The following is a 21599-nucleotide window of genomic DNA, read 5'->3' on the forward strand; positions in this document are numbered from 1 at the left end:
TTTGAGGGAAGAATCCAGACTAAAAACATTTGAGGATAAAATCCAGAAGGAAATTTTCGGAATGAGGAATGGCGGAAACCTCATAACGAAGAACTTCAAAATTTATACCGTTTAACAAACATTGCTAGGATCACCAAGTCTAGGAGACTCAGGTGGGTAGCTCATATAGCCACAGCGGAAGAAAATAGGAACGCTTCCAAATTTTAACTAGTAACTCAAACAAAAGAAATACTTTTAGAAAGACCTAGGCGCAGATGGGAAGACAATATTAAGATGAACCTCGCAGAAATATAAATGCAAAGGAGGTGATGAATCCAGTTGACCAATAACAGAAGTCAATGGAGAGAGAGCTTTTGTAAATGCGGCATTGAACCTCTGGATTCCATAGACGATATAGTTAGTTATTAGATCATTAAAAATCTTTATCACAAGCAAATGTCTAAAATAGGGATGACCAATTCCGGCATTTTTCTGAATTGCGGGGTTTTTCTGAATTCGGAAAAGTGAAATTTCCGATGACGGAAAACAAATTTTCCGAAATCGAGATTCCGGAAAATTTTGGTCATTCCTAACTCTAAAGTATACTTATCGCTTATTAAGCACATACAGATACATTTATGTAATATTCTGAGGGCGCGGTGGCTCAGTAGTAGAGCGTTCACCTCTGGTGCTTGGGGTCCCGGGTTCGATCCCAGCCTCCGCCAAGTGAACTTTGTGGTGGGCAAACACCGTGCTCGTGGTTTTTCTTGGGGTTCTCCCGTTTCCTCCCACTTTCTTCATTCCACCATTTCATTCATCATCACCGTCTCCTTTAGCCTAACCGGCATAATCGTGGGACGTAAAACTTAAAGATTTCATTTCATTTTCATATGTAATAATCTGTGTTACAATTTCTGCAATACATCTTTGCCCTCATTATCTGTGATTGCAACTGTTGCCTTCATGAGATACATTATCTGTAATCTAGATTATCTGTATCTAGATAATGTGTCTGGTAAGGGCAATGGTATCAAAAGCGTAATAGAGACTGTTAAAAATAAGTACTTTGATCAAATTGGATTGTATTCAAATCTTGCGCATACTATGGTAAGAGAAATATACGTTGGATAAACGTGAAGCGTCCACTTCAATCTGATCAAAACTAATTCGCTCAGTATGTGTTTTATGCTGGACAGAGATCGTTCCCACGTATTAATATTCCATCATTATTAATATACATTTATCATCATCATCCTCAGACAAAAGATTATGATTTCGCGTTAACTTCTTTTTAAAGGTTTTATTTAATATTCATTCTATTCAATTATGACAGATAAAGATTCCTTGAGGTGGATGGTACCAGGGTACTGGGGTACTGTTGCATGCGTGGTCGAGAACGAGACAAATGTAAGCATTTGTTTCTGTCAAACCTTGGGGAAGAAACAAAAAAATGAAAGAAAAGAAAACAAGAAGAAAATAATGCGTAGATAAAAAAGTGGAACAGTACTGCCAATTTATTTTTACGGAAGACCAGAAAATCATTGATTTCTTTTCCTTTGTAAGTTCTGATTGGATGTGTAGATTGAAAACAAAGAAAAAAAGTTTGTATAATAATAACTTCCGGAATTTCTGTATAAGTAGGAAATATATTTTTCCTTAATTCATTGAGAGGTATTAGTAAGTACTCATGTACGGTACATCAACAAGCTATACCCTCCTTATTACTAGCCGAGTTCATTGTGAGTAGATGCCTAGGTTAATATTGCTATCACATTTCTGCTTTAGTTCCCAATGAAACCATTTTACCCTTAATTTTCCACATCTTAAACCACCATACCATTTTTGTAAGTTGACAGTCAATAAATATTCTACACCCAATTTCCTTGTTATATTCGATTTAGCATATCAGGTCAAAGAAGTAAAATTAATAAATCTAAGTTAACTTAATTACACGATTTAACTAAAAGAAGACTAACAGCTAATGAGTTGTATCGTTTACTTTTTATGCCTCAATCTAACCTTTAATGGGTTGTATCGTGCACTCTTGTTTAAATAGCAATTAGGGATTTATTTTTGGAGATTATACGTAACTGTTCAAACTCCATTTTTATGGCGCTAACTCAATAACCAAAAGTCTACATAGGAAATATTTCATATATCTACTTAGTAGGTCAATATTTACTACTATGGTAAGTTCGATGAAATCCGTTGAGTTTACTTGAGGACTTTTTTTCTTTCGAAAATTAAGGACGAAAATTTACAACTTCAGAATCCCAATCCTTAACTTCGATGTTCATAACCCAGGAATAAAACATCTGCGTAGGTAAACATTTCACATAGTAAGCAGATTGAGTTCTAGCATTAAGCAAAATTTTATGAAGATCGGAGGTCTATTTAAAGACTATAATTGTCCTTGTAACTGATTTCTTTTTCAAAGAAAAAAATATATAAAAAAGGACGAAAAAGACCTGCATGCAGTTAGCCCCCTCTGACGCTAAATTTAAATTATTTTCGTGTCAATCATTTGATCAGGTATAATAAACATTTCTAATGTTTGATCAGCTTTACCAACATATATATAAGCTATTTTCAGTAGAGGGTTTACTACACACTAACCCCCCCTCCTTTACGGAAGATTAGAAAATGTCTTGATGCTAACTATTTAATCTTCGTTTGATCAGATTTGTTCAACAATTTCCAACGTTTAATCAATTTTACTAACAGAGCTATAAAGGTTAGATTAACCCATCGATTCGACTCTTTATTGTCAATCGTTGAAATGAAATGTTTCAGTGTACATCCACGATTATGTCCCTTTAAGCTAAGGGAGACGGACGATTAAGGCAAGTGAATTATGATGAAAGAATTGGTGGAATGAGGATGTGAACAGAAACGGAGTACCCCGAGAAAACTCACTGACGCGATGTTGTTCACAACAAATTTACTTGGCCGGAGATCGAACCATGGCTCCTACGCGCCAAAGGTAAGCGCTCTACTATTAAACCGTGACCCCCTGTCAGTCATTTAATCATTTTTTGATCAGATACCATCAACAATTTCTAATGTTTGGTCAACTTTACTAACATAAATATAAATTATATTTAGTAAGAAGGCTAACTACGAGGGGCATCAAAAATTTCGTGCAATCACTTAGAAGAAATATACTCTGGAAAATTCTGACAAGTGCTGGTATTAGTCCTTCTCTACGTACTCATCGTGCCTAGCGACACAGCTTTACCAGTGGTTCTTCACTTTTCGCTGGCGATTTGTAAGTCTGCAGTTTGGCTTTGAAACCACAGTTGAGCCTCAGAGATGACGTCATCCCTACTATCTAAATGGCGTCCTCTGATGGATGCTTTATTTTGGGGAAGAGAAAGAAGTAATTTTTGCTACGTCCGATGAATATGGGTATGGAACAGTATTTCATATCCTAATTCCACTGCCTTGATTATGCATGTATGGGCGGAATGAACTGTGCATTGTCTACCAACAGCAGCACCCGCTTTGTGATCAATTCACGGACGTTTCTTTTTCAGTTCCTTCTCGTAACTTAGTCAGGAGATAGGAACAATAGGTACTAGTAATAGTTTGTTCCTGTGGTAGGTAATATGTCATGATGACCCCTTGACTGTCCCAGGAAACGGAAAGCATCGCCTTGGCTACAGACTGCTGCACTCGTGCCTTTTTAGGGGAGGGGTGTTTCTATCGTTTGCTCATTTCCTTTGTTTTTGGATCATAAAGGTAAACCCAACTTTCAGCCATTGTCGCTAGTCCGCCAAAAAAGTCGTCTTCATCCGTCTCAGAGCAATGCAACATTTCTCTTGCAGCGTCCTTGCAATTTCTCTTCTGGAAAGGGGGCTGACACTTTTCCACCGTGCTGACACTTTCTGAAGATGCAGCTGGTTGTAATTTATATCCCAGCCAGACCTATAACTCATTCCTATCGCAGATATAACACTTTCAATGATTATCCTCCTATCTTCCATTATTATCTTCTCAACTGTGTCTGTCAAGGCGGCATCATCAGTAAAAGTTAGTCTTCCAGCTCTAAAAGTGTTCGCTATGGTCATGTCCCCAGTTTAAAATTGCCGTTTCCACTTGGATACCATCTTATAGGATGGGCTTTCGTCTCCATAAACTTCGTTAATCTCTTCGTGGATCTACTTTGCTAATCTCCATGAAGATTCATCGCACCTTTACCTGTAAAACAAAGAAAAAGAAAGAAAGAAAGAAAGAAAATTGTTCTAACGAGTCCAGAATTTGCATGGTTATCATACAAGGACCTAACTATAAAATGCGTGTCCGAGGGCGTTCGTAGTTCGTTACCTTCTAGATACTTGCACGAACTTTTTGATACTCCCTCGTACAAGCTAGCATCCCCTTTACACCATATTCAAAATTTCTCGATGTTAATCGTTTGATCTTCGTTTCGTTTGATTAGAAAAGGAGGCTACACCTCCGAATTAGACTCTTTAATATGTCAGTCAATTGATCATAGTATGATCAGGTATTACACTGTGCAACATTTTTAAACTTTTTTCTGTCCTTCAAATGAAATTATGTGATTTTAACTAAATGGCAGGTGCTGAATTCATTGGTGAAAACCAAAATGTTCTATCAGGCCATGTTTTTGTTGGACAGACCAAAACACATTACACGAAATGTACATATTTACGTATATTTGCTATCCAATGTAGGCTAGGAAAGCATATTATACTATTAAATTTTTTCGACTTAACCCTTTAAAATACTTTCCTTGGTCGCTTACGCTTGTAGACATCTTCTGGAGTTTCTCTGACAATAGTCCAGCAATACTCAGCAAGCATACTTTCAGTCCATTTTCCACTGTAACGATTTTCAAATGTGGCAATGTCCTGATGAAACCGTTCTCCGTGTTCATCACTTAACTGCGCCGAGGTTTTGAGGAAAAAAGCCGAGATGTGAGTGCAAAAAGTGTAATTTTAATGACATGTTGCATCCCATGAGTTGAAATCTGCGCACCATGTCACTAACAATAACTTCATAATTTTCATCCTTTACATTTCCAAGAAAACCTGAACATACCGATTTAAATGACAGCCAAGTTGATTTCTCAGTTTCAGAGAGTTTAGTTTCAAAGTCTTCATCCTGCATGACTGTTTTAATCTGTGGACCAACAAATATTCCTTCCTTAATTTTTGCCTCACTTAAGTTTGGGAATTTCTCCTTAACGTGAGTGAAAGTAATACCTTCTCTATCTAGTGCTTTAACAAAAATCTTCATCAACCGAAGTTTGATATGTAGTGGTGGCAAAAATACATCTTGAGGGTTCACAATTGGTGTGCGAGATACGTTCTTGGTGTTGGGAATGAAATCATGTCTTTGAGGCCAGCATTTACGGACGTAGTGGTTTGCTTTGTCACGGCTATCCCACTCACATAGAAAACAATACTTGGTGGATCCTTGTTGCATTCCTGTGAGAATACCAATAATTTTTAAGTCCCCACACACATGCCATTTGAATTTTTTACATTCAATGAAGTTCAATATCGCACTCATAACTTCATACGTCTCCTTTGTGTGAGATGCATATGCTACAGGAACAGATGGGTGAACATTTCCGATATGGAGAAGCACTGCCTTCAGACTTAGTTTCGAGCTGTCAATAAACAAGCGCTACTCGGTAGGGTTATGTTCATGTCCTAAAGACTGAAATAAACCATCTACATCTTTGCAATAAATAATGCCTCCATTTTCAACAAAATAGTCCTCAAAATTACTTTGTCGTTTTCTAAACAAACTTATTTTAACATCTTGAGCTAAGAGATTCCAACCTTGAAGCCTGGAGCCCAATAATTCCGCTTTTCTTTTAGGAAGATTTAAGTCTCGAACAAGATCGTTAAACTATTTTTGTGTGATCAAATGAGGTAACATTGACTTGGATGTAGAAGGCTGAAAGCCTACATCTTCTTTTGCTGCTTGGAACGTCTGAGGTATCTCCTTCCGAATCAATAATGTAATGTTCTGGAGGTTTAGGTACTGGAAAATCTTCACTGTGGGGAACTGGTCGGATAGCTGACTTTAAATTAGGATACTGAATCTTATGTTTAGCTTTAGAGGGGGAAAAAACCCTCTACATCAGTCAAACAAAAGTAACAGTAAGTTACATGATATATTTCTTCGCGCCAAATCATACGAACAGCAAATTTCATAGAAATACGTTTTCCTTGTAGCCATCTTCTCAAATTCCTGGAACACGTAGTGCAACATGTGTGTGGGGCCAAGACTTATCCTGATCTCCAACTCTGCAGCCAAAGTCAGTTCATAAGCCTTTTTAACTAAAGATGTAAGGCTACTTTTTTGAGTTTTAAATGTAATTTCATCACACACATAACAAAATAAATCGGGTTTACTTCTACACACACGGGACATTGCACTTCACTGCATGTGACTAACCGTATTTTCAGCACTTTCTTAAAATCCAGATGCGCAACAAACACTACTACAAAAAGACACAACGCGACAAATCCGACCACTCCAAACGAAACACACCTTAGTAACTAACAAACAATCGAACCAAAAAATACTTAAATGCTAGAACATCTGGCAGCAGAGTTAGACAACACAAATCTGAACTCGCTTATCACTAGATGTTAATGGGCTACTACCTTAAATGAAGATAAAGAGTGAGGAGAAATATGAGAAACTAGTGTTTCCTATTATAACGCAGAAAAAGACTCTTACGCAGTAGGAGAAAATTGGAGGATGAGAACCTCTCTTTAAACAGCGTATTCCTTCTGTAAAGAAGAAAAAATTGTCGTTTGGATGATGTTTAAATGAGCGTAAATTGTAAGGTATATTACATATGCAATAATTTTTATCTTAAGTACATTTCTGCCTCTTTACTGATCTAGTGGGTAGCATGTGCGCCTTTGGTGCATGGAGTCTCGAGTTTGATTCCCGGTAGGAAAACAGTGAGCGACACGGAGGCTTGGATTCAACCTTAAACTGTAGGCCCACGTCTAATATAGCCTCGCTGCTAAAAAGGTACGCTAAGTTAAATTCCAATAACCAAACCAAAATTTGATCATATTTCATCACATCCCGTGAAAATACGGGATTTCACAGTACAAAATTTCAAACTTTTCAATTTTTTACAAAATTGGTACGTGATACATAAAAAAGTAATCACAGATTTGATTTTCTCATGCAAAAATACATAAGAAAAATATTTTTCATGTAAAGGACATTTCGTGTTGCACAGTGTTATCAACAATTTCTCCGGCGCAGGAGTCTCGGGTTCGATTCCAGTTAAGAGTTCATGTGACTCAGATACCACGTTAAGCTGTAGGTCCACGTTCGTATAGCCTCGGAGCTGAAGGGACGCTAGCTCCAATCCAGTCAACAAATTCATTTTTTTCGTACTCAAAAGTCCAACTAAAAATGTTAAGAACTTCGCACATATTTCCCATACGAAGGACTTGTTCCTCCATGGTAAACCTATAGGTTTATTAATTATATTAATATATTTGCTGATATCAAACCTCAGATTTCTATCTGTATACAGCAACACAATTTAATATGTTAAGTATATTTTTAAAATAGAGTTCTGACCAGAACAAAATGAATTATTTAATAACTATACGTTTTTTTTTTTTTTTTTTTTTGTTACAGTTTCAAGGACCTAACGTCCTTTTCATCAGATATTGAGAAAAGACAGATGACAGCAAATATTATACTTGAAACTATAACAAAAAAACGTATAGTTATTAAATAATTCATTTTGTTCTGGTCAGAACTGTGTTTTAAATGTTACTGTGATTATCCAGAACCATGGAGTTTATTTATTAAATATATTTTAAATAACAAATTACAAACAATTAAATTACAAATATTTTTTCTTACAGGCTTGAAACCGGACAAAGCGTGTCACCTCGCTTGTGGAAGAGCGCACACCCTCATCTCAACAGGTAAAATTTTATACCATATGAGAATCAATAACAGTATGTATACATAAATGAAATTTATTATATATTTTACGCCAAAATTATTTCGTTTTCCTATTCATTTTCTCTGGAATTCCTTTAGAACTCCCCTAAAAGAATAATTATACTCTCAGCTCCGTAACTTATGTGTAATTTTCGCTTTATAGTATTTCTGACTATTTCGAGGTTCTTTCGAAGCAGAGCTTGCGCGGATAAAAATGGAAACAAGATAGAAGAACCACGTGTGAACACCCATACAGTTTGTTAAAGATCGTATTACAACAACTTGTCGAATGAAGTAGATCCATCATGCCCTGCGCGCTACTTTCAGAGACATCGTATGACGTTGTCCATTTTATTCATCAGTTACTGTTACAGCCAACTTGCACAGAATTCCATCAAATCTTTTCGCCGTTTGTTTAATTGATCTACTTTGAAATGTAATGAAGTTTTTTTTTAAAAAAAAAAAAAAAGTCTGATGTACCACTCTTTATTAGTTTATTTAAATTATTTTCAGTTTTATGCAAGTTTCTTCTCTCTGGAGAGTCCCGAACTGGATTCTCACTTTTTTTTGTACCCCTGATATGTTCCTTACATTAAAAGTAGGGATTGTCTTCTTTTTTAAAAAAAATTTTTACGAAAATTCAAAATTCCGAGAGTATACAGCTGTCTTGAGATATCCTGTAAATTTTGTTTAAATCCCGAATTTTTATGGGTTTACTGTTTTAGCCGCAACATAACATACAGTTTTACTTCCTTGAAGTCTTTGTCTTTTTTTAATTACTGTAGGCAGTAACATCCCACTGGCAATGAACATCAGAATTTCATCAATAAAAAATAACTATTTTTTACTGACGTGAAATATAAATGTTAAGAAGTAAACTATCATTTGTATGGCATCACTAAAATAATTTTTCAAAACTGTTACATGTTTTCGATAATTGTTTCATTCCGGTATACATGGTGCATTAATGTCATTTGTCTTATTATCTATTTGTGATTTTACAATATCATCCTACTTATGTGCTTTGTTATTGATTCTTTGCTTTATTATTTTTAAAACAGGTAAATATTGTAAAACTTCTTGGTAGATAGAGCTAGGTTTAATAAAAATCAGTGTCCGGAATCTACTTCCATTACCGGTTTATTTATAAAATTCTCTATAAAGCAGTATTTACAGAAAATACTACAAAATGCTTTCTCTAATTTGTCAGGTAGAATCTAGGTAGTTCTTAACCGTGAGGCCGAGGACAGAATCTCGACAGAGCCCTGAAGCAGGCTAATCGGAGTGGCGTAGGAAACCCCAATGCTCCGAAGCAAGCAGTGAGGGGGTTACTAGTCCCAGAGCCCCGAAACAGGCTAAGCAACTGAAGTAGGAATCCCAACAGAGTCTCGAAGCGCGCTAAGCCAGGAGGAAAGGAATAGCCAAGAGTCCCGAAGCAGACTAGATTCTTTGAGGATAGATTACTCCTAATGCTCCAAGCCAAGCAGAAGGACGGACACCAGAGAACTGGTTCTGGTCCGCTGGTTGCCATCCAATTTATAGGCATTCAGAGTGGCGGTGGCGCTGCTGCTGTCCTGTCATCATGTGTTTCGTAGGAGGTACCAGTGGTCCGTCGTCTGCTGCCTGTAGTAATCCGACGTGGTGTGTAGTAACTCCATGTGGTGATGCTTACAAACAAGAGTGCATGGCGTTGTTTGTATACAGAAGCACGCCTCCCGGTACATATTCTTTAGACCAGTTTCAGCTAGAAATGCAGATCATCTTCTTTAAGCCCGTCTCTTTCGAGCATAGATTGATTGCCTTCCTCACTTTTTTTCCCCATATGTTGAGATTTACTCGAAAAGAGTAAGCAGACTACGCATAAATATATCGGAACCTGCTCTAGGTTTTGCATACCTTTGTAATAAGTGTATTATTTTTCCCTTTTTGCTGTTATCTTTATTCTAGCATGTATGTTATTTACATATCGGTCCAAAATTACAATTTTCCTTTTTATATATTTAACCCGGGAACGGTCGGCAGGTGAGCGCAGCACTCACCCTTGTTTATATTTTTTGTTTGAAACCCACCCTCGTGAGGTTATAGACCTAAGGCGCCGTCTAGCTGTCTTTTGATGTGTCTAGTGTGTGTTAGTCAAGTGTCACCTTTACATTATCCTCAGTTGGAGTAGCACAGGCGTTATGAATGTGACTATGCATAATTTGTGAGCGCCACGCTCACCTGTCGACCGACGGCGTGAGCGATTTTTCCAAGAGTATGGGCAACAACAAGGAACAGATTTAGCTCTGACTTACGAAAAAAAATTTTTAAAAAACTGTATGATGTGCTATCTGTGAAGTCCCAATCTGCGGGAAATACACTGTCAGCATCTGCTGGATATGTAATGAGTGACATGAAGACACCTCATGAGACATGGAGTAGAACGGTGTTCTTCTGAAATACTTACGACTCGTGTAGAGCTAAAACTTTGTCCTCTTAACATTTTGCTTAAAACCACTTGAAAGGGGTGAAATCAGGGCCTACAGTAGCAACATTTTTGGACATTGAAGACATGTTTGGGAAGAGGAAGCAGTTGACTTAGAGGTCTGAATTTGTGTGTGCATGTAGTCTGGGGTCGTAAGTTTATACTCAAAAATTTGCAGACCTGTAGTCGCTCCCAAAGGCCTGAAAAAATATAGTAAAGTTGGGGAATTATGCCAATTTAGCATATTTCACTGTCCAATATCCAATGAGTCTGGATAAAACAAAAAATCTGAAATTTTGGGAATATTTAGTCTTTTAGTATACCATAACACACAATAAAGCGCGTTTTGTGTTTTTGAGCAGAAGGGGGCCAAAGTATTAAGGGATAATGCCATCCTCTAGGAGGTGTTTTGTTCACAAATTCAACTAGAAATTCGTTGTTGTTTGTTGTTGTTTGCTATATCAATGATATTCAAACATGATTATGCTTGTTTTAACTGTCAACTCAAGCAGGAGACTGTTGTCCTTTCGTTTGATTTACATTCCCCAGTCAGTGAACACTCACTCACTGTAAACATGACTGGGGAATGTAAATTTAACGAAAGGACAGCAGTCTCCTGCATGAGTTAAAACAACAATAAACAGAATTGAATATCATTGAAATAGCAAGCAGGAAAAGAAATGAGTACTTTTTTGCTAAGCATGCATTTTGACGGGAAAAAATGAGCTTGAGAGCCTTAATTGGACTAGTCATTCATCGTACTTTGTTTTACTTCACAACAACAAATTTCCAGTTGAATTTGTGAACAAAACATCTCCTAGAGGATGGCGTCATTCCTAAATACTTTGACCCCCTTCTGCTCAAAAACACAAAACGTGCTTTATTGTGTGTTATGGTATACTAAAGGACCAACTATTCCCAAAATGTCAGATTTTTTATTCAGGCCCATTGGAGATATTGGACAATGAAATATGCCAAGTAGGCATAATTCCCCAACTTTACTATATTTTTTCAGGCCTTTGGGAGCAACTACAGGTCTGCAAATTTTTGAGTATAAACTTATGACCCCAGACTACATGCACACACAAATTCAGACCTCTACGTCAATTGCTTCCTCTTCCCAAACACGTCTTCAATGTCCAAAAATGTTGCTACTGTAGGCCCTGATTTCACCCCTTTCAAGTGGTTTTAAGCAAAATGTTAAGAGGACAAAGTTTTAGCTCTGCACAAATGGGACACGCCCAGCAATTTTCAATTTGCTAGGACAAATACATGCTGAGATATTCAAAACAACGTAAACACCTGAAATCGAGAAAACACAAAATGGCGGCATAAGCTGCGTCGCTACGAGATGTTTTAAAAAATAATTAACTGTAGTTTTGAAGTACTCTGATATAGTATAAACATTAATGAAAAAAAAATGATTTTTTGGAGGTGGTCGAGCGGCACATGCTTGATCACTTAGAATGGATTGGCTCTAGTATGAACACATGAAGAGTATATACTGAAAACTCGTACTAATGTAAATATTTTTTTAAAAAATGTCAACTTTGTGTGATAATGATAAAAAAAATGAAATTTTTACGTGATGATGTTAATTAACTAAGTGTATTATTTATGGGTTAACAGAAATTGTTTTGATAAAAAAGAGAACTTTCATAATAAAAATAGATACAACTTATAATAACAAATAGTTTTATATAAACACGTTATAATTTTATTTGCGAAGATAATAATAATAATAATAATAATAATAATAAAAATCACAAAATGCCAACATATAGAAATGTGTTCAAAATAAATTCCATATGGAGTTTTAAACAGCTATAGAAACGATTATATTGTAAGTGTCGCCACGCTCACCTTACCTGTCGACCGCTCGCATTACAAATCAACACTCGACCGTTCCCAGGTTAATATATGGCATTACGAAACAATAGTAATGTACATATTTTAACAGTTTTTGTAGCAAAATCTGACGTGACCTGCTGATTTAAAACAATACTAAAAAATTTGATGGATGAGAGTTACACATTGTTAAGATACTGGTTGATAACTTTTTCTTTTCTCAAACTGAAAATAGTTCTGTTCTAACCATAATGGTAAAAATTTTATGATTTGATTGGTTTCTAACTTTGTAACTTTACATTTCTTTAGTAATGATTAAAATTCAATACATTTAATTGCTAATCCCAAAGATATGGATGTACGTATCCACAAGGTCAATGAAATTAACGTATATTTATTGGTAAAAGTAAGATAAAAGTAAAAACTACTTGATACGAGATTCAAACTTGTGCAAAGGACACAGTCAACAGGACTGTAACAGAAACAAACGGAAAAGGCTAATAGTCATGCGCTCTTGGTCTAATGGATAACGTAATTGATTCGCGTGATAATATTTATTTTTAACATGGATTCGAATCTTTTTTTTTTTTTTTTTTTTTTTGTAAATAAAGAATCTCAAGAAATGTATAAATATATATCACTGCTGTGTAATATTGTACAGTAGAACACATAGAGGATGTTTCAAAAGTCCCCTGACATAGGGTTTGTTATTATCAGAGTTACTACAAAATGTAAGAGGAGAAACTGTCTCCAAATATATCTTCTCAATCTAAAGTGAAGGATTATTTTTAAATCGGACGACCCGTTTGTATCTGTACAGTCTTTGTACGCCCAATATTAAATGAAAATGCAATGTTGCCATTACCTGGACCCATAAGATAAGTGAATGAGGTTATTGTCTTTTACGCTAACGTGTCGATGGCTAGCCCCCATTTCAAACATGCCTCCATTCCGGCGTGGGAGATCCATGTTGGATTCTCGGCGGGAACTCATGTGCTTCATATTCCACGTTAAACAATATGTCCAGGTCGTAGATAAAAAGTGGAAAGAACGCTAAACCCCAATACAATACAGTCTAATGTTTACCCTTGAACAGAAAGCAATATGGAAAGATGTTCATCCTAGGAAGTAATTCTTTAGTAATTCACACAAGCGGGGACGTCATTTCCGGAGGGCAGGTGGGAATTGCCCCCTCCGAGTTTGAGATGCTCAAGCAGAGTTTAAGATTATTATTTCTTTACTATTAGCATAGTTAATTTAAGTTAATAATAATAATTGTATATATATATATATATATATATATATATATATATATATATATATATATATATATATATATATATATAATATAAAATGATCGGAAGGAAATGCGAGAAGAGGCGAAAGTCACTTGGAGCGAGATGTGGGCTGTAGGGAGGGTGGTCGAAGTTGATGCTGTGTTGGGTCGGCCACTGCGCTCCTCGTCGGCGATGTTTTCTCTACCAGCCACAAACTTTCGACACCATTCTGCGACATGTTGACGAGACATGACAGTCTCTCCGTAAACTTCTATCAGCTGCCAGTGAATTTCAGCCACGGTTACATGTTTCGCACACAAAAATCGAATAACTGTGCGGAGTTCTTCACGAGATCAGTTTTCCAAACGAGTAGCCATTTGTGTTTACATACAACTTGCGCCGTAGGTAGCGGATGCAACTCCATGTATTAAAATTACCACATACTCTTCATTCCTCTATAACAGACGAAACTCCAAAAATATCAGCCTTGTAATCTTAGTTTCTGATCTTTCCTCGTATTAAGGTGCTCCTTACGTTCCAACTTTTTAGTGTTTTTAAGTCTCATCCTTTAAAATGGTTCTTATCGAACCAAAGTAATCCATGAAAATAATAATAATAATAATAATAATAATAATAAGCTTAGTTGAATAATATTAAATGGTTCCCCAAGCGACCTCAAGTTTTGAATGCATTTACGATATACAATATTAAGAGGCAAAGGTGGTTTGTAGGTTTGGAACGGTTAGAAGAAATAATAACAGCATACGTTGTTAAAGGTAATGAAAGTGGAATCGCATGTATTCCTGTATAGTATCACGATTGTCATCTTAAAGTCTACCATCTTGGACTCAGGTACTTTTTTTTTTAAATTTATTTTTCAACAGGAAAGGGGTCATGGGGTAGCTTTTCATCACAAACACACATTTGACGTTATTTCCAAGTTATTTCTAATCATGTAGTAGTTATTACCTTGATAATACATGTTTAAAAACGTATACTTGTCTTTCCAAAGTTACAAGGTAAGTTTGTATACTGTAAACACATTCAAAACTTGAGGTCGCTTCGGGCATCATTTAATATTATTCAACTGAGATCATGTTTCATTCTCATTGATTACTTTAGTCTGATATGGAACCATTTTAGGGGTGGGACAAAAAAAAAACCCTCAAAAGTCGAAATGTAAGGACGATCTTAATATATAGTATATAGATATTGCACGTTAGATATGATGGATTGTTACTTAATCATTACTTATCGTTACTTAATCATTAAGTCTATAGGCCGTAATAATCAAATGTTGAGCTTAAGATTTCGTTCCGATCATTATATATATTGTAAAATTCTTCCTATGAAGGGTAGGTAGTGCTTGGTAGAGTAAAATTATATGTCCGGAATCTTTTCTTACTATCGGTTTTATTATAAAAAATCCACTGTAAACAGTATTCTACAAGAATAGTACAATAATGTAATTTCTGTAATACAAAGTAGGGAAAGGATGACCCAAAACCTTAGCAGCCTGGGCAGGATTTCCACAGAGCTCCGCAGCAAGCTTGGTGGAGTGAATTAGAAATCTCCAATGCTACGAATCAAGCTGAGAGGGGATTAAGAGTCACAGAGCTCCGAAAGAAGCTAAGCTGAAGGAAAGAAAAATCTAGAGTTCCGAAGCAAACTAGAGGTTTTGGGTTGGGTATCTCCTAGAGTTCCATGCAAACTAAAGGAAGGGTGTCCATGACTAATCGCAGCCTGGTGACTGTCCGTGGAATCCTCTCCGTTCCGGGAGGCGGTGGCGCTGCTATTTCCTCGTCGTCACGTGATTATAAGTGTCGCTGATGTCTCTGTTGTCTCCTAATTTATTTCTAGTACCCCAACGTAAAGCGTAGCATTCCATCGTAAAGTGCACATGGTTGTTCTTTATAAATAGGAGCACGTGAAGAATGTTTTGTAAACACAATCGCGCTCGTTTTATAAATTTAATCGTATATGTTTCGATACTCTTTGATCATCATCGATATTTGACTGTTAAGATTTTTTTCTTTTGTTCGGATCCTCACATAATGGTAAATTTTCAAACCCTAGAGAAAAAAAAAAACACTATTATACATCTTTAGCAGCTAACAACACAATTATGAGTTGTTTATTGGAATAGCAATTCAGAGTTGTGCTTTTTTTTCTGTTTACGAAATATGATAGAACTTTTAAGGATGAAAATTTACAGTTATGGGAGTCCTCGAACTAATGTACAAATTCCTTAAGAGCCTAACATATTAAAAATAATTAGTATGTTAAACGGTAATTAATATGTTAATATTAAACGGTACAAAATTTACCGTTTTTCTTTTGCTTGTTTTTCATAACTGAAAGGAGATAATGAAGTGTAACTTACCACAATCATAGATAATGTTATTCTATAACAGAAAATATGAACCTGAAGAATTTTCATTGTTGCCATCCCTAGAAATTACAGTGTTACCAGAATAACATTTCCCCCAAAATCTAAGATAAGGGAGAAACTAGAGGAACGAACTCAACTGCATTTGATTACGTACCATGTTGTTTTGGTATTCTGTAAACTACTTTTTAAATAACATTATTATTTAATTTTAATAACTGTATGTTAAAACTACAGGGTGCGGCACGTAAAACCGGCCCGTAAAGTGAACACATAAAATGAAATGTAATGTATTGAATATGAGTAACTACAACACATAAATGAAATGTAATGTATTGAATATGACTACTCACCTTCACAGCAGCCTTCACAGCAGGTGCTGAAAGTGTCCTCCGCCCACTTCAACACACATGTGAGCACGATTGAGGAGATTCATATATACCCTTGTCAATTCTTGTGTTGTAATGCTATTGGTGACATCCTGGATCCTGGTCTTGAGTTCTTCAATTGTGTGTGGATTTGTTTCGTATACTCTTCCCTTTAACAGTCCCCATAAGTAAAAGTCACACGTGGACAAGTCTGGTGACCGAGGAGGCCACAAGCCTTTGCTGATTGTCCTCTCTGGTGTAAACATCTCATGCACAAGGGACAATGATGCAGCTGATGTGTGGCATGTTGCACCGTCCTGCTGAAAGTAACATAACTGACGCTCCTCTTCGGTCAAGTGTGTATAAAACTCCTCCAGGATTCCCATATACACGTCAATGTTCACTGTCGTCTCAAAGAATATGGGCCCAATAACGCGTGTGGCGGAAATGGCACACCAAACACCAATCTTCTCATCATGCAAGGGTACCTGGTGGATTGCGTGTGGATTTTCTGTCGACCAATACCGGTTGTTTTGGGAATTTACGTACCCAGACAGGTGGAACCACGCGTCGTCACTCATGATGAGCATTAGTGGATCCAAGAAACCACTGGCAACATTGCTCAACAGCCATGAACAGAAATGCACCCTCTTCTGCAGGTCAGGCTCCTTCAGTTCTTGCACAACACTTATCCGGTACGGTTTCAACTTCAGTCCCCTTAAAACACGTCTGCAACTTCTCTCATTCGCATGAACCTGTTGACTCAATCTCCTGGTTGACTTTCGAGGACTTCTTGTCATTATCTCCTCCACCTGCATCTTTAATTCAGGTGTGCAGACAGATGGTCGTCTGTTCCTGGGAGCATTTCGAACCGATCCTGTACGCCGCCATTTTTCAATCAATTCCTGAATGGTGCCTTTTGCTGGCACAGAACGTCCTGGAAATTTCTCCCGAAACAAATTCTTTGTTTTCACAAAAGATCCAGTGAGAATGAACCCTTCAACAATGGCCACACGCTCGGGTATCGAATACGGCATTATCACACGCTGACACTCACCCGGCTTAACACAACGAGGCCGTTTTCTCAACTGGTTTCGACAAGTTTCACTGGCTGCGGCTGCACGTGACTGCTGCAGGTCACGTAAGTCGACCCGACCTCGACACGCCATCTCTTGGTAGGAAGGTAGATTATTTAAGTGTTGCCAAAAACACAATATACCAGAATATTATGACGGGCCGGTTTTACGTGCCGCACCCTGTATTTGGTTTATTACAAACTAAATTCAACTATTATTTACGAAGAGGTTCACCGGATTCCAAGACAACATGATACGTAATCAAATGCAGTTGAGTTCGTTTCTCTAATTGCTGCCTTAACTTAGATTTTGGGGAAATATTATTCTGGCAACAGTGTAATTTCTATGGATGACAACACTGAAAATCCTTTAGGTTCACTTTTTCTGTTGTAGAATAATATTATCTATGATTGTGGTAAGTTACATTTTATTGTTTCGTTTCACTTATGAAAAACAAGCAAAAGAAAATTGGTAAATTTTGTATTATTTTTAGTATGTCAGGCTCTTAATACTCACGTACCTATGATTATGACAAGGTGTCACCGAATTGTGTACGATTAAATTAATAAAACAGATGCCTAAATGGAGTTCAAGTTTAGTATTTCCTTAGTAAGTATACATCCTACCAGTCCAATTAGTACTTATACTAAAAATAATAACCAATGGCTAAGTTACCTTAACTAATCACTTAAAACATTTGATTCTATCCAATTATGTAAAATGGTCATGAAATTCTGCAGTTAATTCGTTTCTATTAGTTCTGTTCTTTCGCTCGTTGTTGATTTTTACTATTATTAGAAATTATTTTTCTTTTTTCTGTACATTTTATTTTACTTTTAATTATTTTTATATTTTTATTTTCTTTAATTTTCTTCGCTTCTTTTCTGTTTTGCACTAGAGCCTCCCACAATCCTTTCACATTCGTTTATCGGCTTCACTTGTGGTAACTCAATGGAGAAAATAGAGAAGGTAAGAGCACACGACTACGTGTGTATGTATGTGTGTGTATGTGTGTAATTGTACTTTGTGGTAATTTATGATCAATGTTTGTAAACATTTCAATCACTGAGAACAGAAATCAAAAATGGAAAAATTTCATATTTAGCATAATATAAACAGTATGACTTTTCTTGTAGATGGAATTCTGTTTTCTTTAGTTAATTAAAGGCGTTTTTAAAACGTGAGTTCTATGCTAGTAGAAGGTTTTATTATTATTATTATTATTATTATTATTATTATTATTATTATTATTATTATTATTATTATTATTATTATTATTATTATTATTATTATTTAAATAATTCATAACTATTCTCCAGTGTTTCACCCACTATTCGATGGTTTTCAATACACCTGTATTCTGAAATTGTATCAGAACTTGTATATGCGTAATTTTTTTTCATGTCCATTTTCAGTAAACACGTATATTCAAATCAAGTTTGAAGAAAAAACAGAAATCAAACGCAAAACTGACTGTTCACAACATAATGAAATAATTTCAAACTTAAACTTGATACACTCCATTATTGTGCAGGGTGTCAGTAAAGTAAACTTTGTGATCAGACTTATTTTTAAAACTTCTACCCGATTAACAGTTATATTAGTTCCATATCTCCAAGGGTGTATCCTGAAAATTTGTTCATGTTTACCACAGCTTATATAGGACATCGCCTTATAATGGCATTTCTAACTACATGCGATATTTTAATATATATTAGCGCTTTACACAAAAACTATATCCGCAATATAGCTACTAGCTAGTTGTATATTATCATAAATATGTAAAATGGAGTAGTTACTGATGGCCAGAATAATAAAGTAACAGTGTAACCTTAGGAGTTAGCCTTTTATGTCACTTGATGGCTACTTTCTCTGGGAAAGAAAACTGACTGTATATTTTCTCAGCAAACTTTCAATGGTGCAGTCACAATCTACGCTGCACTTTTGAGATGTACACTGTTCCGCAGGACAAATAGTTGAATTTGAAATTTGATATGACGTACACACAATAAAAACAAACATCAAAAGAAAATAAAAGAAAGAAAAACTTCTCTACCCTGACACGCAATGAACACTTAAGCTCACAATCACAAATGTTACTACTTCACCGTACTTGATTTTTTTTTTTTTTTCATTGTTTTGTGCCTCCCATACCCCCATCCTTACCTCACCTTTTCTATTTGAAAGAAGCCAGTGACCAAGAAGTAACCCGGAAAATCGAAACAACATATGAAAAATATGAAGGTCTTAGCAGTTTCAGTGTGTTTTCTCTTTGTTTATTTTTATCTTTTACAACTTCCAAAGTTAGTATAACGGAAAATAAATTTTAGTATATTATAACAACTTATTGAATGTATAAACCACGTTTCAAAATATACACAGTACTCAGCTTAATTTGTTCTGTAGTGATGATCAATTTGTCATATTCTCGTCAATGTTTGAGGTTTTTGATAAGAGCCAATCACAAAGTATTGTTGCGTAAGTTAGATAACTGTAATTTCTCTTGTTCCTTGATCAAGTTGTTCTCATCATATTTAAGCAATAGCAAACAAACTGTTATCTACAAACAGTATAAATCAACTGATTATATAGCATGCTCTGGAATTCCACAGGGCTCCAACCTAGGTCCGTTATTGTTCCTTTTATTCATTAACGATCTTTCTGATCATATATTATTGACTCAAATTGCTTTTTGCGGATGACCTCAAAATATACGGTAAGATAAAGACCATTCATGACTGTCTCAGTTTTCAACACGACAAGAAAAACATTGCTAACTGATATTCTCGTAACAAACTTAGCGTAAACGTAAAGAAATGTAACATTTTATCGTTTACTAGAAACAACAATCAAATTGAGTTTAATTATTCAGTGAATCAGATCTTACTAAATAGATTAAATTTAGTCAAAGATCTTGTAGTTACATTTGATACGAAACTGACATTTAATAATCATATAGTTGATATATTATAGTTAATGGATTTCTTAAGATGTTAGGGTTCATAATTAGAACTGAGGAGTTTAACAATATTACCACACTAACAAAAATGTATTATTTCTATGTCAAATCTGGAATATGCTGCTGTGACCTGGAACCCATCGCAACAGCAATACCGACACCAAATGGAAAAAGTTCAATCTAAATTTATCAAATACTTGACATACAAGAGAACTGAAATCTATCCATCTTATGAAAACTATCTAACATTAATAGACAACTTCTGTATCCCTACACTTGAACAAAAGCGAAACGTAATAGATCTGACTTTTCTCCATAAAATAGTACAAAACAAGTTTAATTGTACGGATCTGATACCGAAACTAAATTTTCATGTCCCAACACTTAAAACTCGTGCTGAAACTCTGGCCTATTCTATTGCAAAAAAGCAAGAACCAACGTATTATTGAAGTCACAAATGCTCGTCTTGCAAAAAAATACCTAAATTTGTATGTGTCGAACACGAAGAAATTGTCACCAGTAATATGAATTATATTGAAGAAAACTATTGTAAATTTATTTTGTAATACACCAACATTGTAATTGGGCTTATGCCTGTTGTGTTTATGGCAAATAAATAAATAAATATTTCCAACATAATGCACAAATGCCGTTCATCAGGATGTATTTCGGAAAGTGCGTGAAAGCAATGCGTATTTTTCTTTCACACCAGAATAACAATAAATTCTAGCATTTAAACGCGATATAGTCTTGGGGATCAATGTTGTCATGACAAATTTGCAATCAATTTGGTGATATTTTTAAAAGTATTTTCTCCCACTTGCTATATACACAATATTTTTTAAATATCTTCCTTATAATGAAATCTTTTTTAAATACATTTAATAACTAAAATAGTAATAATACAATTTTTTGTCAACTACATTTGTACAAAATTATGTAATATTTTGGTTGTCTATTGTAAAATTCCCATATGTAAAAAGGATTTTGTGAATGTTAATTTTTATTAATAAAATTTCTGATAATATTATTCGACTTTTAGACAATATTTCCTTTTCCAGTATTATGTGGATTGTATACCATCTGTCAAATAAGTAAATGTACCCCTATTTGTCAATCTGGCATCCCTGCACCGACTGGTGTAGAAAATTTGAGAATTAAATCAGTCAAGTATGTAATTTGGTGTAAAGAGGTAATGGAAGTCTGAAGCACACAGTTAAGAGGGACGGAAGTTGTAAATACAAATTTAGCCATGTTATAGAGCAGCACAA

At 35.6% G+C, this 21599-nt stretch overlaps 1 protein-coding gene across 2 annotated transcripts in view; it reads left to right on the top strand.

The window, feature by feature from the left end:
- The window catches only part of LOC145686650 (X-linked retinitis pigmentosa GTPase regulator-like), a 328222-nt gene that overhangs the window by 205786 nt on the left and 100837 nt on the right, over nucleotides 1–21599 (top strand). For both annotated transcript variants that reach the window (XM_081760131.1, XM_081760132.1), the window contains exon 4: nucleotides 7866–7928. In XM_081760131.1, coding sequence (XP_081616257.1) covers nucleotides 7866–7928 — 63 coding nt within the window. The remainder of the gene's footprint in view (nucleotides 1–7865; nucleotides 7929–21599) is intronic.

This window comes from Thermobia domestica, chromosome 5, assembly GCF_964235325.1.
Source record: "Thermobia domestica chromosome 5, izTheDome1.hap1.1, whole genome shotgun sequence".
Classification (NCBI taxonomy): Eukaryota; Metazoa; Arthropoda; class Insecta; order Zygentoma; family Lepismatidae; genus Thermobia; species Thermobia domestica.